We start from the raw sequence: 19,198 nt of genomic DNA on the forward strand, positions 1-19,198 counted from the left end.
GCATTCCTGAGGGCAAATCAAGTGACTTTGCTGCTGATAAGGAGCATAACTGATCATTCTCTTTTGCATTTAGTTTAATGCTTGTTTATGGTGTCAGTGGTGCTGGGAGCAGAGGGACCAGCTCAGAGCAGGGCTTTGAATGATGGTGACTTGTGTCTGTGTTGGATACCAAGCAGATGGTGTCCAGGTGGAGGTTGGGCTGGTGGAAATATGTTGGCTGCTGCAGTTCCTGGTGAGAAGGCAGCCTGCCTTATCCCTCAGAAGTATTTTCTCTTTATTCAACCAATCTGGTGTTGCCCAGTTTTGGTCTGGGCAGGTCCCTGGAGTTCCTGGGGTCTCTTAGCTGTGTGTGACCATCTGCACCCAACCAAAGCAGGTGTTGCCAAATGTTGCTGCAAATCCAAGCATCTTGTGCCCTCTTGGTGTTCCACCAGTAGAGTGGACTGTGTGGTCTGTGTGGGAGAACTGGGCCATGTTCTCTCAGGTGCACCAGGAGAGCAGTGCTGAGAGGGCAGCAGGCACTGTCATGTCCTGCTGGGCAAAGGCTTCTTGGTTGTCTCCATGTTCCACCAGAAGCAGAAGGTGGAGGGGAGCCCTGATATATCCCTCATGCTTTACCAGTCTCCATATTTGCCTCCTAACTCAATGCTATTAATAAATCTCTCATTTTAGAGAAAAATCAGCCACATTCCCCACTCTGAAGGCATCTGTCACGTCTCCAGAAGAGCTGTACCTTTCTGCACGTGGCTGCCCTTCAGAGTCCCTGCTCTCTCAGTGCTCCTGCCATGGAGACATGAGCTCTCCACGGAGCTGGAGCAGCTGCAGAGGGAGGGGAAGGTTCTGGAGATGGGAGACAAGCTCCCACAGCCCTGCCAGCCTCGTGCCTTGTGCACAGAGCCTTGATCTCCCATCAACACGGGGGGCACATTTTCCTGCCTCTGCTTCTTCTGCCACCACTTTGGTGTGGCCACCGCTTCAGTGTCTGCTCCTTCTTTGCTGCCAGTGACTTCCCACAAAGACTTTTTTTTCAGGCCATCAAAAAAGGCCTTTCTGCTGGAATCTGCTGGACTCACGGGAAGTTTTCCAAGCTTCCCCCCCAGCTCTGGCCAGAGGGTTTTGCATCACAGGTCTGGTCTTTTGAAGCCAGATGTGCAACCTGCACAGGGGCATCAGCTGGTGCTTTTCCTTGCAGGAGGACACGATGATCTTGGTTTGCCTAAGGAAACTGAACCTGCATTTTAACTGAGAAGCTGAACTTCCCAGCAGCCTTGGTAACTGATATTTAAAGGAGAAACAGTGTGACCTAGAAACAGAACCATGGTACAGGGATGTAGAAGTCCTGGGTTTGGAGCCCAGCCTTGAAGTGATGGTTCTGGCCAAACTAGTTATATTCTTTTTCTGCTCAGTTTCATTTTGCAAAGTGGGAGTAATGACTCTTGGGGGAATCAGAGAGTCCCTTTGCCTACAGGTGGCAGAGTCTGGGATTAGTTTGACTCCTTTTTGTCTATGTAAGTACCAGAGAGAATTCTTGTGTGAGTATTTGTCTTTCCAGTGGACTTCCAAGAAACACGTGGCAGAAGCTGCACTTGCCCATGATATTTGTTGTGGAAACCTGAAACATTTCAATTTAAACAACCCAGAAGGGCAGGTCCATGAATTTCCTTGTTTACATGTAAAAGCTGAGCTCAGGAAAGCTGCCTCTGAACATCCCCAGCAAGGAAGGCAAAGCAGCTCTTGCCTCCCAGTCTGGCCTTCCTCTGGTGCTTGCAGGAGGTGACCATCATCCTCCTTTAATTCTGCAACCTTGTTAGTGTTTCTGGTTTTTATTGTTTTTCCATCTGTTAGACTTCTCCTTCCTTCTCTTCCATTTGTGCCTGGGCTGTCACTGCTACAAACAACTCCTCAGCCTCCTCCTTCCCACTGAGTGGCTTTTCCCACGTTGTGGGTGTTTTCCTCAAGTAACTTCCATGTCACTCAGGAATCTCATCCTTGCCACAGAACGAGGTGAAGGTGCTGATGCTCCTGCATTCACAAGGCAGTGAAAGGTCCCTGAATATTCTGGGAATGGAGACCAAATACAAGCTTAGGTGGGTTGATTTGAATGGAAAAAACCAATCCTACAGTTGTAGAAGACACTGTCTTATCCATGAACATCTGAGGCTGGAGTGGGATTGTCTGAGGTCACCTCGAGCTGCAGATGAGCACCTGAGGAGCTTCCCGTGCGGATGTGCCCGTGGAGTGACTTGCAGCTTGGTGGAGTCACATGCAGGGCTTGGAAATGGGCCTGTGGGTCCAGAATGTCACCTTGGCTGCCTGGACCTGGGAGAATTACAGGAATGTGAGAGACCAGCTCAGGGAGGCACATCTGGGATGGGCTTCAAGGAGCCTTGGCTTTGACTGCTGTCGGGCCAGGTAGTGGCCCTGCAAGGCCAGGGGCAGGGAAGCATTGAGACCATCTCAAAAATCAGCCTTTAACCTTTATTTCCCAAAGCTGTAGTTACCTTTTCTAGGGTTTTGTGTGTTCAGTGTCATTTTTTTCTTGCCCTCCAGCAGGCTTAGCAGGAGCAGGGAGAGCAGGCATGTCCTTCCCAGCTCTGCTCCCTGCTGTGGTGGTGGAACAAAGGAGGGGGTGATCCCTGGCAGGTGTCTTCTCCAGCCCTTCTGGGTGCTGTTGGGAGGGAGGGGAAGTGTCAGGGAGTTGTTGGCTGTTGTACAGCTCTTCAGGAGATGAGGGATGATGGTGCTGCTGGTGTCCAGTCCTGCAGCACGTGGAGCTTTCCTGCTGTGCTGAGCAGGGCATGGGTTGGGAGGCAGGAGGGTCCCCTGCAACCACCTCAGGAGCTGCAGCCCCTGGAGGGGAGTGGGAGGAAGGAGAATAATTTCCACTTCTAAGGCAGAACTGATTTCCTTACATAGGCAGGTTCATTGAAACTGAAATCCAGATCAGCTTCTCACTATTGCATCTTGAACAATACTTATTTTTTAAACCATGTCCTTCAGGAATGTTTTATTTAATACATTTCAAATGATGTCCACAGTTTTTCCTGAATTTGGCTTGAAGCAAGAGATCAAAGCAAGTGCAAAATGTGGCAGATACTTTTTTCCCCAAAAGCTTTTCAGTGCTGAGGAGTAAGTCACTTTTTTTTCTGGGTTGGGGGGTGGAAAAGTAAATACCAAATAATGTGTTTTCTGTATTAGGAAGTGCACTCCCTGAACCAAAACAGAGATAAAAAATCCTTGCTGTTTAATTCTGTCTATAACTTCTGCAGCCTACAGGGTGCCAGGGTTCCCTGCAAATCAGTTTTGAAAATAGCTCTGCTCAAGCAACTTGCTCAGGGACTCACCAGAAAGTCCTCACTCCCTCTTGCTTAACACGAGTGAGGCAGCCATCAGTTCCCACCATAGGAAGATGGTTCCATATGTTCTTAGGCTGTTCATAAAGCTGTTTTCTTCTTCAGTCCTCTGCCCACTCCTCCTCAGTTCTCAGCCATCACAGAAATGCTTCATGTAAAAGCTGCACGAAGCAAGAGGGTGTTAAATGCTCATCTAACTGGGATGCTTTTGGCCATCACTTGGTCAGTTCTGCTGTGCTCTCCAGCAGAGCTTCTGGAATGCCCCATTTTACTGATTGACTTGGAGAAGACTTATCTTTTGTCATGGTGCTTCTTGTTGTGTGAGAGGTTTCTGTGAAGTGCAGATTCCCAGACAACTGAAGTGGTCAGAGCCCTTTTCACAACTCTGAGGCTTTAGAAAGTTCACCCGGATTTCAGCTCTTGGAAGATGATGGGAAAAGGCCTTTCCCCAGGTACCACCTTCCCCTGAGTTTTGAGCTTTGCCTCAGCAGATCTTAAAAGGGCTTGAGGACGTTCTTGGACCCCAACCAGGAAACATTTTAAGAGCCTGCAGCCATTTTGAAATGGAGTTTTAATATGTCAGCAGCATCAAGAAAAACGAAGATCGGGTTTTAAGTTGCCAAACACTTCTTGGCTTTTGTGCTCTCCTTTCTGTTGATGAGGCCAAGCAGAGATTTTCCCAGGATTTTCTAAGGTACAAGGGAGAACTGGAGCAGGGGATGGTGGAACAGTTGGAATCGACAGGCACATCCAGCACCTGATTTGGGTTGGGGTTTTACTGAGAGGCCCAGTTGTGGCTTCATAGGCAGGAGGAAGTTCAACAGGCGTGATGGTCTGAAAAGAAAGGTGGGCAGATCAGGGAAGAGGAAACAAGGAGCTGCCTGATGTGGGGTCATGCAATAGAGGAAGGACTAAGCTGGCAAGTGGAGTTGGTGTTGGGAAGGGAATCACCCTGGTCTTGGATGAAACAGCTTCTGTTACAGCAGAGGATGCCAAGTTTCTGTTCTGATCCTTGTGGACAAGTGACTGAAGATGCATGTTCCATGGAACCACTCTGGAGTGCCAAGGCCAAGGATCTCTGACCCCTCATGTCACCAGTTTCCACCCCCAGCTGAGGCTGGTGTGCCCCTCTTGTGTGGGGCTGAATCTTTGGGTTCTTTAGGTCTGTGCAGCAGCAGGAACACCCCTGTGTCTGCAGGTGAGGAACAGTTTCACTCCTGCCTTGCTGAGCTGTGTCTGAGCAAACCACAAGGGTTTTTCCCATGGAGGCATAATGAAATGGAGCCACCTCACAGAACCCCTGTGTGGGGGTTGGGGGGAATTCCAGGTTCTGTCCAGCTCCCCTTGTGCCCCCCTGATGTTCAGCACAGTCACGTCAGAGGTTTCATAGCTTCAAAGATATGGTAGAGCTGAGAGCTCAGTGCTGCTCCAGGGACACAACTGAAGCCTGTGAGCATCCTGGTGTGCTGGGCATCCTGCTGCAAAGCCTCTGCAGGGGACAAGGGAAGGAGATTAAAAAATGAATGTTAGGTGAGGCTTGAAAAGTTTCTGGCGTCAGGGCGGAGAAGCTGGTTGCCAAAAATCCAGTGTCCCTTGACCACTCTGTAATCTGCAATTCTGAAGGCTTACAGCCTTTTAGAACATTGCTACATGCCAAGGTAATCTGCTCATTAATTCTTGATGCTGCAATTCAAGAGCTGCCCAGGGTTGTCTTTAAAGTGCTTTTGTTGGGAGGTGCATTAGTGGTTATGCTAACTAATCTTCCTCACTTGGTGCTGAACCACAATCTGATTCTGATTTCCTTTTCAAATAATTTACTGCTCAACAGGCTAATTTAGCCAAATGAGCTAAAAGATGTTGTTTCACTTGCTAGGAGGGAAATGACAAATTCCCTAAGAGTGAGTCTCCTGGGGAAGCACAGTGAGAGCCTTGGCAGGCAGCCCTGGTGGATTCCCTGGGGTTGGGCTCCAGGTGGTGCCAAACGGGGGGCTGGGGTGGGCAGAGCTCGTGGCTCCATCCTGCAGCATCCCAGAGGGGATGGAGAATGGGAAGATGGTGCTGGGAAAGGCCTTTGGCTTTTTCAGTGCAGACAAATGGCTTTTTTATTATTTATTTTTTTCCCTTTCAAGTTGAGCAGTAGGTGCATGGAGTGAGCTGGTATCAGGCAACCACAGTTCTAATTTAGCCTCTCCAGATGGCTGCTTCTCGAGACGCCTGCTCGCCGGCGGGGAGATGGGAGAGCTGCTCTGTATTTTTGAGGCTGGTGGTGGAGAGATGAGGTGGATTCTGCCTCACGTTTGCATGATTCATTCCCCAGGTTCTGTAGGAAGGAGCAAACCTTAACATCTCGCCAAGGAAAGGCAGTGGGAACATGTGGCTGTGCCTGGAGTTTTGGGGCACCAGCCTGGGGTGTTGCTCAGCATTGCCCAGGAATGGGAATGATGGGGCCTGACTTGTGTCTGCTGGGCTGGGGGACCCTGTTGGGACATTTTCTGCTTAAATGTCAAACCCTTCTTTGCAGTTGAGGTCTCATAAAACCACGGGTGGCTGTGGTGGCTGTTGGTGAGGTTTGGGAAGGGGGCACAGGCTGCATGGACACTGTCTTGTTCCCTGGGCATTGGTTTGAGGACTGGGTTCAGCTGTTAATTCTACTCCTGGATTTGTGACCCCTCCTTGCTTTGGGCCTTGGTTCTTAACTATTAGCTTGGGTTAATCATTTTTCTACTCCCATATGATGAAAATGTGCACCCTTGGATGGGGGATTTTGCTTCTGCTCTGTCTCAGGTGCCAAGTAAAATGGATGGTTGGGAGTAGAATTATTCATGCTGCACTGGTAGGTATGTTTTATCCTAACAGGGGCTTCATAAAGGAGATTATTCTTTAAAACTGCATAAAATGCTATTTTTATTTTACCATGGAAGTTGTTGGTCTGTCTTTTTGTACAATTCATGCTTGGATTTTCATGCATTAACTCTTTTTTTCTCTCTCTCTCTCTCTCTTTTTCTGTCTCTTTTTGTTTCTCTGCAGACCTTTGTAGTACTAAACAGAGGGAAAACACTCTTCCGATTTAGTGCCACACCTGCCTTGTACATTTTAAGTCCTTTTAATCTGTTTAGAAGAATAGCTATTAAAATTTTGATACATTCATATCCTTTTTATTACCAAGTTACTGTTGCCTTTGTGTATTCATTGAAAAACCTGTGGCCTCATTGCTCAGTCCAGACAGTGTCTCTGAGTTACCTTTCTGTGCCTGGTGAAGCTGGATTGGCCTTGAAGCACAACAAAAATGAGCTCTTTTGAATGGAAAAGGATGGTCCTTTAGATATTTCCAGTCAAGTGGACATTTAGGTTGTTTTCCTTGCTAAATTGCACCTGTCTGTGCCTGTTCTTAGAGTCATAGAATCAGTCATAGAATCAATCGTAGAATCAACCATAGAGTCACAGAATATGCTAAGTTGGAAGGGACCATCAGGGTCACAGACACTGATAAGTTTGGGAACAAATATGCTGCAAGGTTATGCTTCATGTGAAGGGGAGTTGAGTTTAACTAGCTGCTAAAGTGGTTAAGTAATTAGTAGAGAAGGAGCCAGAGGCCCCTGATCCCTAATGAGACGCTAATTTCTTGCTCTTTTGGCATCTCTTCCTTCTAATGGCAGGGCTGTTCCAAACTGTTCCACTGCAGGGCTTCAGACAGCTCAGATTGCTTCAGGAACATCAGCACGTGTCATTAGGAGAGGGAGGGGATGACAAAAGTGAGATATTGGCTGAGCTGCTTTGCCCTGTTTATTTATTTATTTTTGGAAAGTGACTGGAAACCAGAAACACACACCGTGTTGTTTTAGAGGCTTCCAGGTCCTTCCTTCCTGCATCCCAAAGGGAGAAGAAGCTTTTCCATCTCATCATGCTTCAGGCTCTGCTTGGGATGTGAGGCTGGGGATGTTTTCTTGGGCTTGTGTGTTTTCCTTCTTGTTCCCATCCCTCTGGGTGAGCTGGGATGCAGCCGGGCAGCGCAGACCTGGCAGGGTGGGCTGAGCTCCTGGGGCTGGGGCCTTGAGCTAAGATCCAGTTGAGTCTGTTTACAGCTTTGGAAGTCAAACAGCTTTGGATCTAACCCTGGAGTTCACCACCCTGCTAATAAATCAGTAGTTCACCCCTCAAACTGCTAATTCAGGAGTTGTGCTGTCCCTGCAACGCTCCTTGGGTCAGTCCAGCACCTTCCAAACAGGACACATGAGATGCTGAACACACTGGGATGCTGGGAAAGATTCCTCAGGTTTTCTCCAGGCTCAACCCATGGTTACCCATGGGTTGCAACACTGCTTTCCTGTTGCATCTATTGGCAAGAATGTATTTTGGTGTTACTGAATGGCTGGAATTATCTGGGGAGACGTTTTATATTTCCATGTGTGATTTTGGGATTGCTAAAAAAATATCAGGAAATAGAAAAGAAATGGAATGGTGACATGAAAACCCTGTTTCTATATCATTAGCAGCTTGAGGAGTCTTATTTCCCGTGGCTGCTGGGAGCATTTTGGCTGTTATTTGTGATCCACAGACAATAGACTGGAAAGGGTTGTTAAGTTTGATTGTAGTGCAGGGATCTCTGGGGGGCCAGGAGGGGGTGGAAGAGCCACACCGAGTGTCCCTTGGATCCTTGACTTTGTTCCACAGTATTTAGCATGATCATTATGTGCACTATTTTGACCAACTGTGTATTCATGACTTTTAGTAACCCACCCGAATGGTCGAAGAATGTGGAGTAAGTAATGTTTGTGTTTCTACAAACCTCACAGGGTGGTGGTTTCCCTCTGGGGAGAATCCTTGTTCCTACTCATGTCGAAGCTGCTGGGAACACAACTCAGCGTTCGTACCCACTTTGTTTAGACAAAAGTGGTTGCATTTCATCTCCTTTCATGACTGAAGTGACATTTCCCCAGGCTCTGCAGTGCAGCTCTCTCTCTTCCTTGTGGCAGGTACACCTTCACTGGCATTTACACATTTGAATCCCTGGTGAAAATCATTGCAAGAGGTTTTTGCATAGATGGCTTCACTTTCCTGCGGGATCCCTGGAACTGGTTGGATTTCAGCGTCATCATGATGGCGTAAGTTGTGATTTCAGATGGTTTCAGGTGGCTGTGGCACCCGGGAGGGGAATGAGGCCTGAGGAGGGGGGTGGTGGGTGGGTATGGAAAAAAAAAATGAATCAAGGAAAGCTGAAGTGAACCCCCAAGAGGTTGGATGTGTCAAGATTTAAGTGTGACTCCATCGAGTTGATGCTGCGAAAAAATATGGGTTGGTTTTTTTTTAAACTGCCTTTATTAATGTAAGCCTTTCTAATAGTGGCTGGCATTTTGGATTGCTCACCTGCTGGGGTGGCTCCTTGTTCTGTTAAGAACAGGACTGGGAACCAAGCATCTTGAAATTCTCATCTTTGCCACCCCTTGGGCTCACAGATGAAAATTCCCTCGGCTGTGGCTGAAGGTTGAACAGTTTCTGATGGAAGGGGCAGTGTCAGAAGAGGCAACACTTTCTTTTCCTTCCTCCTTCTTTTCTCTTGTGCCAGATGAACTTGCCTAATAAAGTGGATTCCTGGGGATGTCTGAGCTCACAGCTGAACTGGGAGGTGCTCACTAGGGTTCTGGTTTTGCCCTTCCTGGCTGTGCTGGTTGCTGTGTAGGCTCAGTCCTGCTGCTGAAACCAGGGTCTGTCACTGATGCTCTGAGTTACTGGGGGAAAAGACTAATTTTTTTCCCTTTAACACTTGTTTTTGAGGTATTGCATGTGTGCATGTTTGGGCTCCCAGAACAACAGCTGCTGAAAACTGAGGGATTGTGTAGGAAGGCACAGGAGCCTGATTTTCAAGGGTTCATAGCACTTTAATCATACAAAATACCTTTTTTTGGCTGGGTTCTGCACCCAAGGTTGTTGATTTTCTTGAGTTCCTGGTCTTTTTCTACTCTCCCATTAGTCATGTCTTTCAATGCCAGGCAAAGGGTTGAACATTGTTCACAAAAGGCAAAATAACCAGGAACTCCCTGGGACTTCAGCCTTAGCTCAGAGCAGCTGGGACCTGCTGCGTGTGGTGGGAACAGGCCTGTGGGGGTGAGACCCCCACTTGTGGCACACAGACCAGGTTGGGTTGGTGAATTCCTTTTTCCCTTTGTCTTTGGAGAAATTCCCCAGGAGCAGTTTGAAAAGGCCTGATGCTTTAAGACCCGTTGGTCTTAAATGTGCTTAAATGAGCTGATCCAACTCTGTAACCTCCTTATTTCTGCTGAGGTGTCCTGTGGACTTCAGATACAATCCTTGCCTGTGTGTTATTTAAATCCCACTAATAGGGTCTAAGTTTTATGAAGCACTTGAGGCCTTTCTGATCCAGGAAGAACCTTGAATATTGTGCATTTCTTGGCTTTTTCTGCACCATGTTTCTCCCCAGTCAGCACAGAGTAAAGATTCTTTTCTGGGTCATGGTCAAATTGAGCTCTGGTAACCTGGCTTGAAGCCTCTGTGTGTCTCAGGTTTATCCCCTGGTCAAAATGGGGATAATCCTTCCTACCCGTGGCTCCCAAACAGGTAGTAAAGCATAAAGGATTAAAATGGAGGGTGCTAATCAAAGCAAAATGTGATCATACTTCATTAAAAACACGAAGGGAAGTGAATAGACCTGAAACCATTGAACTGAGGTGATGCCACCAAGTCTGCTCACACTCTGACAGCTCCACAGTGGCTGTCTTCTGTAGAGTTGTGAATTCCCAAGTCTTCCACAGAGGAGAACACCTGGACAAGCAGGTTGCAGGGTGGAGAGACCTCAGCTGTGTTTTGGCCCAGACATTTTCTCTCTCCTTTTTTAAATGCCAGTTCTAAAGCGCTTTAAATTACAAGCTGTTTCCTGCAAACAAGACAACTGTATGACAGGGCAGGTGACCCCAATGGTGCCATTAACTCTGGTTTAATTCTGCAGGTATATAACAGAGTTTGTAAACCTAGGCAATGTTTCAGCTCTGCGCACTTTCAGGGTTCTGAGAGCTTTGAAAACTATTTCTGTAATTCCAGGTAAGGCGGCCTCCGGTTGGTGTTAGCTGTTGGGTACAGGCCCCTGTGAGTGATGTATTGCTTTGTCTGTACTTGGTGTTTGGATTTTTTTTTGGTGTGTGTATTGTCATTGTGTTTTTTGTGTGTGACCTCCCTCATTGCAGATATGTCACAGAGTTTGTGGACCTTGGGAATGTCTCAGCATTGAGAACTTTCAGAGTTCTCCGAGCTTTGAAAACTATCTCTGTCATTCCAGGTGAGAACCATGAAGCATCCAAGGCTGCTCTTGCATCTCTTCCCTTCTCCATCTCTCCCCTCTCGTCCTGCATTGCTTGTTTCTCAGAAAAAGGCACTGGGATATTTTTTTGATGGGCTTTGCAGTCTGTATGAACAGAGCAGTTTGAAATGAAGGCTTCTGGGCCACCAAATTATGGGATGAGCAGCCTGGTGTTCCCTGCTGCTTTATCCCTGTGGCCAACCCAGCTGGGAACTGAAAGCCAGGCCCAGAGTCTAGAGCAAATGAAGATGAATACAGGATGAATAAATGATCAGAGCCTCCCTTCCTCCTGCTGCTGAACAGTTTCTTGCTCAGCAAGTCATCCCTTCAACATCAGTGTCCTGGTTTGAGCCAGGATGAAACCACTTGTACTGGTTATTTTTTCCTTCAGGAAGTTTTCTTTTAACTATCAGTGAGTGTTCCAGGCTTCATCCTGGCTCAAACCAGGACAATAAGTGTTCCTGGAGTTGTGTGAGGAAGAACTTTGTAAAGCAAGTGAGCAAAACCCAACCAAAGTTAAAACCTTTCTACTCCAGTTGCCTGGAGGCAGATGAGGTAGGTTGTCTTCTAGGTAATGACAAGAAGCTTTCAGAAAGGGTCAATGCTGCCATTTAGAGACAGACTAAGATAAAGGGAGCATCTGCACTCCCAGCTTCTGCCCTGGTGTGTTATGGTGGAAATGATTGTCAGCTGGTAGAGCAGTGGTGTGTGGCCCAAGTCCTCAAGCACAGACTTGCCCATTTCACCTGCCATCCCCAGAGCTGCAGGACTTTACAGAGCTCCTGTTTGATCTCACCTTCATCTGGGTGACAAAGGGTGAGCAACAGCCCTTCCTTTCTTGGAAGAGACTGAGGATATGATTCTGATCCTGGATTCTTGTATGGAAAACTCTCATGCAGGTGGTTTAAGTTTTTATTTTAAGCTCAAGACTCAGTTTTCACAGGCACTGAAGTGTTGGTAAGTTTTCCAGTTGTAGGTGCCTGACTTGCCTCAAAATGGGCACCCAAAAAAATCACTGGATGAGGCTCCTGTTTCTTGGTGTTTGTTTCCTGATGCATCAACTGATAATGGCTCTTTTGCTTTCTCAGGCCACACTTGCATTTACATTTGCCAGAAAAGAGACTATGGAATCCTAGGGGCCCATCCGTTTTGTCCCCATTCCAGACTGCTAAACCCATCAGATGGTCATGGCTGTTGTGCATGATGTTCCAAAGTGGCACCTGCTTCCCTTGCACTGAGTGGGAGATGCTGGAGTGATGGAGCCTCCCTGAGTGTTTGGCAGAGCTCACAGCAGGAGCAGGAGGTCTCTGGTGACAGCATGAGATGGGTCTGGAGGGCAGTTGTGGTTCTGACACTGCTCCAGGGGTTACTGGCTTGCTCAAAGAAAAGCATCCACCTTAAACCCAGTTTCAATGTTGGTGTCACTTTCGTAATCAGCAAAGTGAAGATGATACAGCTTTAACTGGTTACTAATTGTGTGGCAGCATTTCTTGTCTTCCTGGGGGAAGGAGCAGGGCAGTTCAGTTTTGTGGCATCCTCTCCATGCTGCTCCAAACTGATGGAGTTTTCCTTTTAATCCAAGTGACAGCACAGAGGGGGGTGGAACCTGAGCCCCTTTTCAGCTCAGGGCAGCTGTGTGTTTTTTAGATGACATAAAAATGGGAAATATTACCAGGATATGACACAGCACTGGATAACATTCCATGCAGGCAGAGGGTCTGTACAGATGTGTGGGCTTCTGTGAGCTAAAATACCAAAATCCTGCTTTCATCTTCTGGCTTGATAGACCATAATAAACTCTGTGCTGGTCTAAAGCTTTTTATTGGCACTTGAATTATTGGTATTTTAATTACCTGATGCCATCAGTCTCTGGGCCTGTGACACGTGGACATTGAAGGGACCCAGGGGGAACCTGGAGGCGACTTCAGCAGAAAGTTGTTTGTGCTGTGGTTGGTCTGGGAGCACTTGCTGCCAGTTGGATCATTTTGGGTCCAAACCCAGTTCTCCTGATCTGCCTGTGGGAGAGCACCATACAAACCAGCACCAGGGGGGCTGGTCAGTGGCTGCATGTGCTGGGGAGGGGGAGGAGATGAGCATGTTGAACCAGCACCGTGACCCGTGTTTGTCTGGCAGAACTGTCAGCAAAATCCTGCTTTGGCTTGGAGGAAAAGTTCTGAAGATTGAAGTAAAAGACATCTAAAAAAAAAAAGATTCCTCCATAAGAATTGCTTTTTATTGATCTGTTTCTTTCATCTTTGTGTTCCTGCTATGGATCAAACTCTGCTGGTAGAGAATGGTTTCTTGTCACAGATTCCTTGCAGAATGCTCATGTGGCCTCAGAGACTTGGCTCTGGCTGGCCCCAAATTCAGCTGGGTCTGTGATTTATTTCTTGTTTCCTCCTTCACTACTCATTTACAAATGCAAGATCATCCTACTCAACACCAGAAAGGCTTATTAAAGTGCCCTGATACTGTTATAGTTGATGCATCCAAAGTTCTTGCTTGTTTAGGTCCATCTCCTGGAGCTGTTAGTGCCACGTTCTTCCCCCAGCTTAGGGATGGTTTAGAAAACTGGCAGGATTCTTGGCTTATGCCTGAGCTTTTATTGTTGAGCCTTGACTAATGGTGATCCAGGTGAGATCCTGCTTCCCCCATAACAAAACCCACCACCTAAATGAAGAATTCTGCTCCCAGAAGGAGAGGGAAGTGCCGGAACAGTTCAGTTAAGCAGTGGAAACTGAAGATGTAGACAGCTCAGAAGGTATTTGATCTTTGTAAGTTGAAGTTTGTGTCAGGAAGCTGGGCTTGGACACAGCTGGATGTGTCCCTGGAGGGGTTTGTAGCAGTGTGTCTGAATTTAACATCTCTGCTCAGAGAAATCCTGTCCTGGGCAGTGACTCCCCAGCAGCCCCTGCTGCAAGGCTCAGGCATTCCCTGCTGGACACTGGCACTTTGGTTTCATAGAATGTCTTGGGTTGGAAGGACCCAAAGCTCATCTAGTCCAACCCCCCTACAATAAGCAGGGACATCTCACACTAGACCAGGTTGCTCAGAGCCTCATCAAGCCTGACCTGGAATGTCTCCAGGGATGGACCCTCCACCAGCTCTCTAGGCAACCTGTGCCACTGATCCACCACCCTCCTAGTAAAGAACTTTTTCCTAATGTCCCAACCTAAATCTACCCTTTTCTAGCCTAAAACCATCACCCCTTGTCCTATCATTCCATGCCCTGTGACCAGTGTCAGAAGGGTCAAGCAAAGGCAGGTCAGGCAGGGGTCAAACCTGCTCCTCTGGGTTTGTGGTAAGATGTTTCACTCTCATGAAATCCACTATAAAGCTGGTGGATCCCTGTTGTTCCAACTGTTGCTCCTTCACCAGTGAAACTGGTGAGCTTGGGGCATCCATAACCTTTATTGTACTGGTTGAAAACCCAAGGAGGGGTTCCCAGAACCCACCTGTTCTACAGCAACAGCCCTTTGTGAGTGTCAGGCACAGGGTGTATTGGAATTTTCAATGTCTTTTCCTTCTCCAGGAGTGATTTCTAGTCTTATTTTCTTCTCTGCAGGCTTGAAGACCATTGTGGGGGCTCTAATTCAGTCTGTGAAGAAGCTGTCAGATGTCATGATCTTGACAGTGTTTTGTCTCAGTGTCTTTGCTCTGATTGGGCTGCAACTGTTCATGGGCAATTTGAGGAACAAGTGTGTGATTTGGCCAATTAACATGAACGAGACTTTCCTGGACAACGGCTCGAGGGGCTTTGACTGGGAGGAATACACCAACAATATGTGTGGGTATTGCTGCTGTGGTGCTCCCTGAAACCTTCTCAGTTGGTTTAATCCTGCTGGCCAGGGAGGTTTCTGATGTGGGCTCAGAACGTGGTGTGTCCAGCCTGGCACAGCAAAAACCTGGCTCAGATATTTCTCAGTTTTTAGAAACCTGACCTTGGGAAGGTGTCCCTGTTGGGTTCATCCTTTAGAAGGTCTTGGCTGTGCCCTTTTAGCTCAGTATTTTGTCAAAAATGCTGGGGTTTTTTCCTGTTTTGTTTCCAATTCAATATGGTCAATGAGAAATAACTCTGCCTGCTTAAATCCCTGGGCTGGAAGGGACCTCAAGGATCACCTGGTCCAACCTTTCTAGTTAATGCTGCAGGTGATACGAGATGGCTCAGCACCCTCGGAGTGTCAGGTCCTTCCCTTGGTTTTGCTGAGTTGTTCAGAGAATTCACTTGAAGTTGTTGGTGCCTGACTCTGCTTGGCAGCTGCTTTCCCCACTGCTGGGGCCTCAGAGCTGTCAGTGGTGCTGGGGGTGATCAAGAAAACCAGCCTCCAAGTTTTTGTAGCTTCATTTCTTCCTCCTGTCCCACTTTTGAGCTTCTCTGCTGTGCAGTCAGCTGGTTTGAAATCTCCAGAATAGGAGACTGACTCCCCAAAAAGGTGTTTAAGCTCAGGCACAGTTAATGTTTCTCAAAGCCGAGTTTGCTGATGAACTGATCAGTAGGGGATCTGGAGGGCTCTGAGGTGAAGGTTTTTAGGGGGCTCTGGTGTATGAAATCCTCTGACTGATGTAATAATCTCTCCTTTTTCCTCTTCCTCAGCAAATTTTTACATCATTCCTGGTGCCCCTGATCCTTTGCTCTGTGGTAACAGCTCCGATGCAGGGTGAGTGTTGAGCTTCATCAAAAGTAGAGACTCTCCTTACCATTGATCTTGGCTAATGATGGCAAAACCTTTGGAATATTTTCCTGGTGCTTCCTTTGTTGCTTCTGGTGTTAATTCCCACGTAAAACGTTTCACATTTCTTAATCCAATCATTAATCCTTTGTTACTGCCTGACTAATACAATGTAAGCTGACATTTTTCATGTCATCTCAGGAGGCAGGGATGGCTAATGATCATGACTAGTGGCATAATTTCCCTCTGAATCCAGCCATAAGAATCATCAGAGCAGTAGAGGATGGAGAAATGGAAGCTTCCCATGGGCTGTTGCCTCCAGTTGGTTTTTCACCCAGTCTTTGGGGTCTAAAAATTGTGGCAAAAGCCACACGTTGGGTGAAAAGCCTCTTGTTACCTCATCTTGCAGGACAAAGGGCTCTTCTGGAGTCCTGTCAGGCTCCTCCTCTGCTGCTCTGATCTGCCAGGGCAGCAGACTCCATTGCCACCTGCTACCAGGGTTGTGGGCACCTCCATCAACCTGGGCAATGGGCACTTTGGCAGCTGCTTTGTCCCTTTCAGTGCTGTGGTGCCTGAAGTGGCTGTTGTCTTCTCCACAGTCAATGTCCAGAGGGCTACACGTGCATGAAGGCAGGACGGAACCCCAACTATGGTTACACAAGCTTTGACACCTTCAGCTGGGCCTTTCTGGCTTTATTTCGCCTTATGACTCAGGACTTTTGGGAAAACTTGTATCAATTAGTAAGTAAACTTCCCTGTTCCACAAGAGGAGAATGTGGGGACACTACAGGAGAGGAGGTTGTGAGAAGCTGTGTGTTGTGCTCCCTGCCTGAAAGAGTAACTGCAAGTAAAGCTGCCCAGTGAGATGTTGTGTGTTGAGGAAGGGATGTCACCTCTGAGCCCAGGAGGGAGGGCAGGTCCTCAGCAGCTGAGCTGTGAGTTCATCCTGGGAGAGCCTGAGCTGCTGCTGCAGGAGGGTGTGAGCAGTTCAGCTCCCAGCACAGAAGGTGGAGGGCAGAGTGTTTCCTTGTAACCTGAGGAGGGTTTGGGGACCTTGCTGAAGTGGCTTTTCTTTTTCCTTGAAAGGAGTCTTGAGCACTGGGTTTCACACTGTTACTCTGAATCCTTCCTGGTTTGCATCCTTTGGGTGTTCCCTTAGGAGAAGGGGAGGGATGTGTCACCTCTTGTGTTGGAGGCTCATGAATGTGCAGCATCTTGGTGCTCTGCAGGGGAAGTGCTGAGATGTTAAATCTTCAGCACCACGATATTTTCTTAGAAGCATTTAGGTCAAGAAGCTTGAGACCAGTTCATGCATCAGGTATCACTCTGAAATTGCTTTCCCCTTCCTTTTCTCTTTACCATTCTTTTCTACTTCCAGACCTTACGAGCAGCAGGAAAAACCTACATGATCTTCTTTGTCTTAGTGATCTTTGTGGGATCATTTTATCTGGTTAATCTCATTTTGGCTGTGGTAGCCATGGCTTATGAAGAGCAGAACCAGGCCACCCTGGAGGAGGCAGAGCAGAAGGAGGCAGAATTTAAGGCCATGTTAGAACAATTGAAAAAGCAGCAGGAAGAAGTACAGGTGAGAGTTTTGATTGTCTATTTTTTGGATGCATTTGCACGTGTAAAGACTTATTTGGATAATCAAAAAAAATGCAGCAGTGCCATCACTGTGTTGCCTGGGGTTCCTATTTGGAACCTCTTCCCTCCTGCTGCTGGTTTTTCCTGATGTATGCAAGTTTGCTGGGTTTATTTTCTGCTGGAAAACTCCCTTTAAGGAGATTTTTCAACATTCCCAGAGTTTCCAGGGAAGTGCAGGAATATCTTTGCAAGGCAGACGAGCACATCTTTGCTGGTCCTTTATCAAATGCTTATAAACAAAGCTGTGGGACTGAGAGAGATTTTACTACCCAGAAGCAGGGTAATCAAAATATTTACAAGTCCTGGCTGTGAGTTTCTGGCAGGAGAAGGAGCATCTCAGTCCTGCCCCAAAGCATGAAACCCACCCTCCCCTGAAGCAGAAAATGGAGTATGAATCGTGGTCAAATCTGATGTATTTTTCCCTTCTCTGGTCTTCACCCTCAGACTGCTGGCATGGTCACCTCGGCAGGGACAGTCTCTGAAGATGCTGTGGAAGATGATGGAGGGGGAAGGATGTCTCGGAGCTCCTCAGAGATCTCCAAACTCAGCTCCAAGAGTGCCAAGGAGCGGCGGAACCGCAGGAAGAAACGGAAGGACAAGGAACTGTCGGAAGGAGACGAGAAGTGTGACACTGAGAAGGTGTTCAAGTCTGAGTCTGAGGATGGCATGAGGAGGAAGGCATTCCGGCTGCCAGACAACAGGCTGGGGAGGAAGTTTTCCATCATGAACCAGGTAGTTTTCATTTACTTTGCGGATGTTCGTGCTTGCTGGTAGTTGGGACAATATTCCAGTTCAGATCCTGGATAGCATGTCAGAGGAGTCCACCCACTGTCTGGCACTTGCAGGGGATCAGGAGGACACTTATGGCCCAGGTTTACAGCCCTGGGACAGGCTGCCCAGGGAGGTTGGAGAGTCTCCTTCTCCAGAGACTTTCAAGACCTTTGTCTGGACGTGTTTCTTTGTGAGCTGCCCCAGTGGGTCCTGCTCTAGCAGGAGGTTGGACTTGATGATCTCCAGAGGTTCCTTCCAGCCCTGACCATTCTGTGATTCTAGAACTTGCTCCTGAGAGTAGTGAATCTCACCAGATCACTTCTCAGCCAGCCAGGAGTGAACACCCTCTAGAGGTAGAACAAGAGGGAAGGGCTTCAAGCTGCAACAGGGCAGGTTTAGACTGGACATTAGGAAGATGTTTTTTTCACAGCAAGAGTGGTCAGACACTGGAACAAGCTGCCCAGGGAGGTGGTAGAGTCACCATCCCTGGATGTGGTGTTGGTGGAGATGGGTTAGAGGAGAACTTTGTAGAGCAGGGGTGATGGTTGGACTCGAGGATCCCAAGGGGCTTTTCCAACCTGAATGATTCTGTGATTCTATGAAGTGCAGCTGAGCAGGGACGGTTTGTGCAGACCCAGAGAGGGAGCAAAACCACCCAGGCAGCTCCTTGCAGCCCTTCAGCCCTGCCTGTCTGAGCCATCGTGCCCTTCATGTCCTCTCTTCCCCCTCCCAGTCTCTCCTCAGCATCCCAGGCTCCCCTTTCCTCTCCCGCCACAACAGCAAGAGCAGCATCTTCAGCTACAAAGGGCGATTCCGGGACCCGGGCTCAGAGAACGAGTTTGCAGACGACGAGCACAGCACGGTGGAGGAGAGTGAGGGCAGGAGAGATTCCCTCTTCATCCCCATCCGGGGCCGCGACCGGCGCAGCGGCTACAGCGGCTACACCCGGCTCAGACCCGACACGCCGATCTTCCCCACCCTGCGCCGCAGCCTCAAGAGGAACAGCACCGTGGATTGTAACGGGGTGGTGTCCCTGATCGGGGGGCCCCCCTCCAGCATGCCCGGGGGGCGCCTCCTGCCCGAGGTGAGGCCGGGGTCGGGAAGGTGGGAACAGCCAGGAACGCCCTGAGGGTCCTGCAGCCGGGCTGGGGGACCCCAGGGTGTGAATGCAGCCCTGGTAGGAGAGCAGGAAAAAGGACCTGGGGGTGCTGGAATAATGTGTCCTGCTCTGGTGCCCCCAGCACAGGAAAGATGTGGAGCTGGGGGTGCTCATGGATCAAAAGCTGGACGTGAGCCACCAACATGCAGTTGCAGTATCACCAGAAGTGTGGCCAGCAGACCCAGAGAGGTGATTCTGCCCCTCTGCTCTGCCCTGGTGACACCTCACCTAGAGTAATGTGTCCTGCTCTGGTGCCCCCAGCACAGGAAAGATGTGGAGCTGGGGGTGCTCA

The 19,198-nt window shown here is 48.3% G+C and overlaps 1 protein-coding gene across 6 annotated transcripts in view; it reads left to right on the forward strand.

Moving 5' to 3' along the window:
- Positions 1 to 19,198, forward strand: part of SCN8A (sodium channel, voltage gated, type VIII, alpha subunit) — a 47,078-nt gene that overhangs the window by 1,303 nt on the left and 26,577 nt on the right. For 2 of the 6 annotated variants that reach the window (XM_009994078.1, XM_009994079.1), the window contains exons 2-11: positions 6,381 to 6,499; positions 8,023 to 8,112; positions 8,327 to 8,455; positions 10,315 to 10,406; positions 14,228 to 14,449; positions 15,257 to 15,320; positions 15,932 to 16,073; positions 16,711 to 16,917; positions 17,421 to 17,708; positions 18,481 to 18,831. In XM_009994078.1, the coding sequence (XP_009992380.1) occupies positions 6,381 to 6,499; positions 8,023 to 8,112; positions 8,327 to 8,455; positions 10,315 to 10,406; positions 14,228 to 14,449; positions 15,257 to 15,320; positions 15,932 to 16,073; positions 16,711 to 16,917; positions 17,421 to 17,708; positions 18,481 to 18,831 (1,704 nt within the window). Of the gene's footprint in view, positions 1 to 6,380; positions 6,500 to 8,022; positions 8,113 to 8,326; positions 8,456 to 10,314; positions 10,407 to 10,549; positions 10,642 to 14,227; positions 14,450 to 15,256; positions 15,321 to 15,931; positions 16,074 to 16,710; positions 16,918 to 17,420; positions 17,709 to 18,443; positions 18,852 to 19,198 lie in introns of all 6 variants that reach the window. The other 4 variants (XM_009994076.1, XM_009994073.1, XM_009994077.1 and 1 more) reach the window with 4 other exon arrangements.

The sequence above is a fragment of the Chaetura pelagica genome, unplaced genomic scaffold, assembly GCF_000747805.2.
Source record: "Chaetura pelagica isolate M959 unplaced genomic scaffold, ChaPel_1.0 scaffold743, whole genome shotgun sequence".
NCBI classification, from domain to species: Eukaryota; Metazoa; Chordata; class Aves; order Apodiformes; family Apodidae; genus Chaetura; species Chaetura pelagica.